This window comes from Euleptes europaea, chromosome 4 (assembly GCF_029931775.1).
Source record: "Euleptes europaea isolate rEulEur1 chromosome 4, rEulEur1.hap1, whole genome shotgun sequence".
Classification (NCBI taxonomy): domain Eukaryota; kingdom Metazoa; phylum Chordata; class Lepidosauria; order Squamata; family Sphaerodactylidae; genus Euleptes; species Euleptes europaea.
Window position 1 is genome coordinate 76,123,847 of NC_079315.1, and position 8,062 is coordinate 76,131,908.

Genomic DNA, 8,062 nt, shown 5'->3' on the forward strand with positions numbered 1-8,062 from the left:
AATAGTTCTTTATGGAAAGTAAAGTTACTCTCTGTATCACATGTTTTCAAGTAACTGTCTTGCTCAGAAAACCCCTCAGCAAAGATCTATGGCCAAGTGAGCCGCCGGAAGGTAAGGCAAAGGAGAGTGTTTTTCTACCCACATCAGTAACTATTACTTAATGCTATCCTTGTTTCTTAAGCTATCATCAGACTCGATGTAGAGGCCATTTTTTTCTGATCAGCCCAGCTGATGAATTCTCAATTCACCAATTTTTCATACTTACGCCATCTGTGTTCACACTGCAGAGCAGACAATGCTTAGGATTATTCCAGGTGAATACTGCATTCTTTCACACTACTGTGCAAAATGTGTTTCTACATACACAGGTTGCTTTCTACAGCTAATGCATTCTTTTTAATCATATATTTTAAACAACTGTATTCTACACAATGTATTTGTAAAGAATATAGCAGAGCAAAATAAAAACCACAACTTAAGAGAAATCAGCAATTTGATGAGCTAAGGGACCCTTCAGAACTAGAACGATTACTGAAGGGAATGCAAACTACTGCAGACCAGCAGTATCTGGAATTGAGCATTTTCATATGCTTATTTGCTTTAGCATTCAATAAAGGAAAAAAAGATCCTGTTTACCATGGCAACCCCTAGCATAAGCTAGACATTATAGTGAGCATTAGAATATAGGTCATGCACGTGTCCCATAAAATGGCACTGGAAGTGCTGAGACTGCTTCCCCATACCCTTTTTCTCCCAACAGGGTTTAAAGGCGGGAAGTAACCCTTGTCTGGAAAAAACAGCAGGAGAGAGGTGCATGTGTATGTGTGAGGGGGAGATGAACACATTTCAGCACCTTGCATGAGTGCTGTGCTTTAAATGGCACCCCTTCATTTTGTAGGAAATTGGCAGCAATCAACTTCTAACATGCAGAACTTTTATTAAAAGAGAAGTTTACACAGACAAGCAGCTAGAGTTTACTTCATCTACACTGTACATGGGTCCTTGATCATTTGTACTTGATCACAAATGTTTGAGGCTTGTAAGACTGCTGATAGTCCCAATGAGTGTTGTGAAGAAGGCCACAGAAACCAGGAAGCTGTTCTTGCCTTAGAGGCAGTTGATTGACAGCTAAAGGAAGTCCTGGGAGCGGCTACTGAAAGTGTTACATCCAGCTGTCAGTCAGTGAGAGGTTCAGTTCAGCTCCAGAGTTCAGCACGGGCAGAGTTCTGAGAAGCTAGTGGCAGCTGTGTGCTGTGCGAGGATTAGTCCCCAGGAGTGGAACACAATTTTAATTCGTTTGATTAATACAGAATCAGCAACTGGCTTATAAGGAACTTAACTCTGAGTGAACAGACTGCGCCTGGGTTTTGACACTGCGAGTTAGCTCTGAGGAAAAAAAAAGTTCTCAAAAACCAGGGAGAAGGAGGTCATCTCAGGTGTATTGAGGGATACCGAAGTAAGGTTGAGGAGAATTAGTCTCTAGAGTCCTGAGTATTCCCAGTCCAGTTTAGGTGTTAAACTGGTGAAGAGTGTTATGTAGTTCCTTACTCCAGAAACTGACACCGGAGTGTGTTTTAAAGTCAACTCAAGTGAAATCTAAACAAGAAACTGATAAACAAAAACAAGCCTCTCCGTGAAAACAAAGATTTAGCATCCTGAAGTGAAATTAGCCATACCATCTTAGAAGAACCAAACCTCTCTTGCATAAATATATATTATTGGGAAATGCCTATTCTCTGTTTTTGGAATATCTTAATACCTTTCTGAAATCCAAGTTTACCTTCCTAAACCCTCATCCTGCCTTTCCGTTATAAATTCTTGGTTTTTTTGAACTTTTACCCCAAGCCTCTGTGCCATCAAGTTTCTGACAGACCTAATTTCCCAGAAAAATCCAAGTCTCCCTACGATCCGTCACAAGTGTTTTTTCTTCTTTTATAGAGTATTTTGTTGTTTTAATTTTTAAGATTGGACGCTGCCTTGGAAGTAAATACACTAAGGAGCAAGGGACAAATGTATTTTTAATAAATATGCTAAGTAAAATAGCTCTTCTTACTTTAAGACAAAAATGTGTGTGTTGTGAAATCACAGAGAATATACAGTTGTCCTAAGGATTTTTTTAAAGATTTGAATATGTTTTATTTTGAGTTCTCTGTCATCCTTTTACCAGGAGAACACTGCTGAGACAGTCATGTGTACAATATACTTAACATGTGTTGCATCCAGCTGCAATACAATTCAATGCCTCAATCCCAATCATGCCTCCCCCCATACTTGCATGTGGATTTTTGCTTCCTTTTGCTGGCTTGCTAAAATCATATTTTGACAGTATCTGAAATCAGGCAAACTATGGTCAGAGTTAACTGGCACTGTCCGAATCATGGTTGATCATTCAACTCAAATGAAAATAATGATTGCAAAGGAATTCCTGGTTTGTCTTAATTCAGATGTTGCAACAACAAGAAGAAGAAGAAGCAGCAGCAGAAGCAGCAGAAGCAACAGAAAAAGAAGAGTTGGTTTTAATATGCCGACTTCCTCTACCACTTAAGGAAGAATCAAACTGGCTTACAATCACTTTCCCTTCCCCTTCCCACAACAGACACCCTGTGAAGTAGGTGGGGCTGAGAGAGCTCTAAAAGAACTGTGACTAACCCAAGGTCACCCAGCTGACTTCATGTGGAGGAGTGGGGAATCAAACCTGGTTCTCCAGAGTCCACCACTCCAAACCACCGCTCTTAACCATTACACCACACTGGCTCTCTAGTTAGAATAAGACAAAAAAGAGGAGGAGGGAGGAAACATGTTCTCAAACTAGTAAAATATGGATTGGTGAATCAGGAAAATTACAAAGGAATCAAGCCATTATGGTCCCCTTCTAAACTCCAAGCATAACAGAATTTTATTCTAAAAAGAAATGAGAAGCCAACAAAATCATTTGCTCCTAATGCCCACAAGAACTTTAAGCAACATGAAGGCTATCCCCCCAAACTTATTATAACATCAGAACTAACTTCAGATTCAGAATCAGGAGCTGCAATATACCCCTTGCTTACTCCATAAGATTCTTTACTATGAAAAATGTTTTTCTTTCCGTTACCTTTATCAGCACTAGCCATGGAATAAGTGCTGAAATAAAGTACTACCCAGAAATAATGACCACCTTTTCAAGACCTTGCTCCACAGCATAAGGAGGGGACTCAACACTGCATGATGCCCTAAAAATAATTCAGAGATTGAAACCCACAGACATTACTGAGAAGTCAAAAACATTTTTCAGTTAGCCATTATACATGTGAAGAACACAAACATTTGCATTTTAAATGTACGGGGGGGGGAGCTTCTTTACAGATGGTTTTCAGAGTCCTGGTTGTAGCTTCATTTTGCTTCTGCTGCAACTAAACTGAAACAGCTGGTTCCAATCATAAGCTCTAGGAAGTGCTCCCCAATAACCAAAAGCCCTTGTTTTTCTTCCATTTCTAGAAGTGCTGTCTGCAACAATGAGTCATCTCTTCCGCAGCAAAACAACATCCTACTCTTGTCATGACTCTAAGTCCTTTAAAAAAGAAAAAAAGGGGGGAAGTTCTCTCCTCTCCTTTAATCGCTTGCTTAACTCCTATTTGCTGACTGTTTTATCCAGGATTTCAGTGCACTGCAGAGCTCCTTGCCTATTAACCAAACTAAAACAATAAGAGAAATCATGCAAATTTGAATAGCATTAATTTATAAAAGTCTCAGGATTCAGGCTTAGTTCAGAATGTGGACTACTTTTATGTAGCTCTATGTCTAATATTTTAGCACAAGGATGCACACTTCTGGTTAATGATCCTTGCTTAGATTTTACTGCATCAACTAAATAGTACATGATGGACTACAAGATTAGTGAAATAAAACAGGAGTCCAGAGGCACCTTCAAGATTAACAATGTTTATTCTAGCATAAGCTTTTGTGAGTCAGAGCTCACTGCCTCACATTTTCAAATCGCACAAACCCTGCCACATAAATTCCTAGCGTTTGGGACAAATTATATTGTCAGCATTTAGGATAAGGGAGCACACATAAGTAGCACATGGAAAAAGTCATTGACCATCACCCAACCTTCCTACAATCCAAACATGGTTGCCTAAGTTCTAAGTTCAACATGCCACAAGATGCATGAATGAGCTGTTCCCGGTACTGCATGTGGGATCAGGTACTGGGTGTCGACCATCTGAATAGCTCCAAACAGAAAATGCCAACTTTGACATCCCTGATCACCCGTTTGGGAGGTGGGAAGAGAGAGGGAAAACTGAACCCAAGTCTTTCCTTTTCTGTCAAACGGGTGATCACTATAATTAAAGCTGACGATGCCAACCATCTGTTGGGCTCACATCCAGAGGCCTGGAAGATCTCTGCATGAAATGTTGCCTGCAAGGATAACTGAAGCAGAGCCACCAAGTCTTGCAGAAAACAGGCTGCTCCCATAAATGATTCTGGAGAATACGTTTCTATTCATCAGTAAATGTTATTATTATTGTATATTTTGCCATCTTTACAGAACAAAAAATAAAGGCAATGCAGTTTATATTATGAAGATTTAGATCACAAACTGCAAAGTAATGGGTAAACTCATGGCAATTCACATTGCTCTGTGGAGCTGCCACTGCTCTGATTTAACTGAGTATTTTAGAGAGAATTCGGATAGTTTAACCACACAGCATTTTAGGGTTTTAAAAAACTGATTCTTGATGGCAGAATTCACTGGGAAGCACTTAGTTCAGTTTCTTAGCTGGGTCTAACACACGACCAGATGAGCACAAGGTTCTCTCATGCCGGGCATCAATAGGGCAAACTCCTCTCCACAGACCTTACGCTTGGAGCAACTGTAGAAACCAGACAGAAACGTTTGCTTAAACATAAGCACAGCCATAGTACTTGTTCAAAAGGCTATACATCCTCACCTGTGTAGGAGTCACCCCTGGCATGCGAATGTCCAGTGCAAAATCTGATATGCCTAGAGGAACCAGCTGTCTGTTGCTGCCAAGACATTCATTTGAATGTGACCTAGCCGTGTCCTTATACCTAAAATGGCAAAGAGATGAGAAATGTTAAACTTGTAAGTGGCATTATTTATTTACTTCGTTTGTGCCCCACCTTCTTCTCCAACGGGTACGCCAAGTGACCTACAGCATTCTCCTTTCTTTCATTTTATCCTCACAACAACCCTGAAATGTAAGTTAGGCTAAGAGCATTCAACTGGCCAACATCACCCAGCCAACTTTCATGCCACAGTAGGGACTGGAACTCAAGTCTCCCAGATCCTAGTCCAGCACTCTAGCCACTACACCACACTGTTTATTTTATACCTATTATTTTATGAATGGGATTTATTGTATTGGACTGACATTTTTTCTGTGCCTTGCTGACTTCCACTGATGTCTAGCTGAAAGTTTACAATGGGCATTATGAAGCAGCCTGAAGCGCCAATGAACAAGAGTTTACAAACACTAGGTCATTTAGTAGCCAACGTATCATTTACCATATACCATACTTAAAGATTTATATTCTGCTTTTCAAACAAATGCTCTCCAAGGTGACTTAACACAGATTATAAGCACACAATATCCTTCACCCTACATCTTCAGAGCAACCAGCAGATAAAAGGAAAAGAAAGAGCTGCCTTCCAGCAGCTTCTCATTCTCTGGCTAACAGCTAGGGCCAGGCTGCTCTTCCCTTTGGCATGTTTTTTTTTGGGGGGGAGGGGGTTGTTTGTTTTTTGACGCAGGAAAGTGGAGGAGGAGAAGGAGAAGGAGAAGGAGGAGGAGGAGGGTTGGTTTTTATATGCTGACTTTCTCTACCACTTAAGAGAGTCTCAAACCAGCTTACAATTGCCTTCCCTTCCCCTCCCCTGTGAGACACCCTGTGAGGCAGGTGGGGCTGAGAGAGCTCTAAAAGAGCTGTGACTAGCCCATGGTCACCCATCTGGCTTCATGTGTAGGAGCGGGGAAATCAACCTAGTTCACCAGATTAGCCTCCACCGCTCATGTGGAGGAGTAGGGAATCAAACCCGGTTCTCCAGATCAGACTCCACCACTCCAAACCACCGCTTTTAACCACTACACCATGCTGGCTCAGGGGTACAAGGAGGAACAGGACAAGTCTATCACATGACTAGAAAGCTCTGCTGGTGATAAGGTTTTTGATAAGTGGATCAAACAATTTAATAATAAATCAGTTTTTAGTAATGCTTCAAAATTGGATTTCAAGGCTCACAATAGCTAGGTATGCACAGGCCCCAAGTTTACAATAAAAGGGTACATGTGACTAATAGGAAAGCATTTAATGGAGAACCATTTAATGGTTGCCTTGGTCAGCTGCTACACCACCTCCTTGGAACATATCAACAAAACAACAAATCCTTTATTAAGTCAATGTATAACAGAATTCCCAACTCATTCCTAGTATAAAACCTGAACAAGCCTAAGAAGAAACAATATAAAACTCATCTCTAGAAACCTGACTATTAAGGTGGTAGTTAGATCATGCATTATTATTGCATTATTTTGTCTGGCTATTCAAATAGCAACATAATTTTTTTAACAAAAACTATATAGGAGGTACATCCCGCAAAAGCGAAAAGCCCAATTAAAAAGTCAAATGCCTTTTATCTTCTCAGCAGTAAGAATCAGGAAGACATTTGACATGAATACTGAATATATCTATAGATAAATATTTGATGTGGCAATTACAGGAACTATGCTGCATGTACAATTGTATTGTCTTGTGAGCAAACACAGATGACTTTCCTTTAAGAAGGCATTCAGAAATGCAAGCAGACATCTTCAAAAGGCTAATCAAATAAACTGATGCTTTTTAAAAAGAGACTTCAGACCAGGAACAGAAGAGAATTTATGAGGAATAACTTTTGTATCCATAGGTAATTTACCAGGAAGCCTATCAAACAGCCTAAAATCTACACTGAAAGTTATCATATAGGAGCATAAGGGACATTATGCACCAATACTAGTAAGTGAACATTTCTGTGAGCACTATTAAAATTTACCAATAGTAATTACAAGCAGAGTTTCAAAATAGGCTGTCTCTACTTAAAAGTAAACTACAAAGAGATGCCTTTTGTAGGCTTTGTAAAAAGGCTTAAAAGTCAACATAGTTATTAAAGCAAGACTGCATTACTAAGCGGCATGCACTCATAAGCAATGTAGATCTCTCCTACAGAACCCACCTTTTAAAGACAGAAAGTGGGCTTCTGAAAGCCAAACAGCTGTTGTGAAAAATCAGCAACAATAGTAGCAGGTTGTTAACGAGGCCAGCCATGTCCACCCTGCTGTTCCTGACCCGATTAAGGAAGCAGGAAAAGGACAGTGCGGCTCTATTGGCTGTGATCCTGACAATTAGGCAGTAGCGGCACTACCAATTTGCTACTTCATTATGATGTTCTCTGCAGGCATCCCGCAGTTTTTGACAGACCATCTGTCTTGGAAGGTGATAGGCTCTAAATCAGAAAGGTGGGACGATTCTGTGCTGTCTTCATTTAGGAGCGGCAGAAGTAGGAAAGGGTGCGGAGGGGGGAGGGCAAATCTCTTCCTTCAGATCGGATGTGCTGTACTGAAGCCCAGTGAAAACAGAAGCCACACTGCTGGGTTTTTTTCCTATCCAGTTTACTGTCAAAATCTCCAGACTGCTTATCAATCCATTCCACGGGCAAAGAAGCGCCAAGTGACATCACAGAAACCCATGTCGTTCTTCATTTCAGAACCTGCAAAAATAGAAGCAGATAACGGATGACTAACACATTACATTAGTCGTTAGCAAATCTTTGCTGAGGTTTCTGAATGCATTAATAGTTTCACAAGCTTTTGCCCAACTCTAAAACGGAAACATTCATTTAGTTGATGCTCTCCTCTCTTTCATTCTTACAATACTACACAGACAAAAAGTTTTCAGGTAGTCATATCAATCAGCAATAAAATTCCTAAATCATGCAATAACTTTTTATTAGAACCAACCAAAGTATCATAAAACAACACACAAGTTTTTAAATTCTGCAGAACTTTCCAGCAGCCTTGAT

General features: G+C 40.2%; 1 protein-coding gene across 2 annotated transcripts in view; it reads right to left on the minus strand.

The window, feature by feature from the left end:
* Positions 1–7,547, minus strand: part of PAM (peptidylglycine alpha-amidating monooxygenase) — a 111,917-nt gene extending 104,370 nt beyond the window's left edge. For both annotated transcript variants that reach the window (XM_056847830.1, XM_056847828.1), the window contains exons 1-2: positions 7,217–7,547; positions 4,935–5,055 (exon numbers count right to left, since the gene is read on the minus strand). In XM_056847830.1, the coding sequence (XP_056703808.1) occupies positions 4,935–5,055; positions 7,217–7,308 (213 nt within the window). In that variant the 5' untranslated portion in view covers positions 7,309–7,547. The remainder of the gene's footprint in view (positions 1–4,934; positions 5,056–7,216) is intronic.
* Between the last annotated feature and the right edge of the window lie 515 nt (positions 7,548–8,062).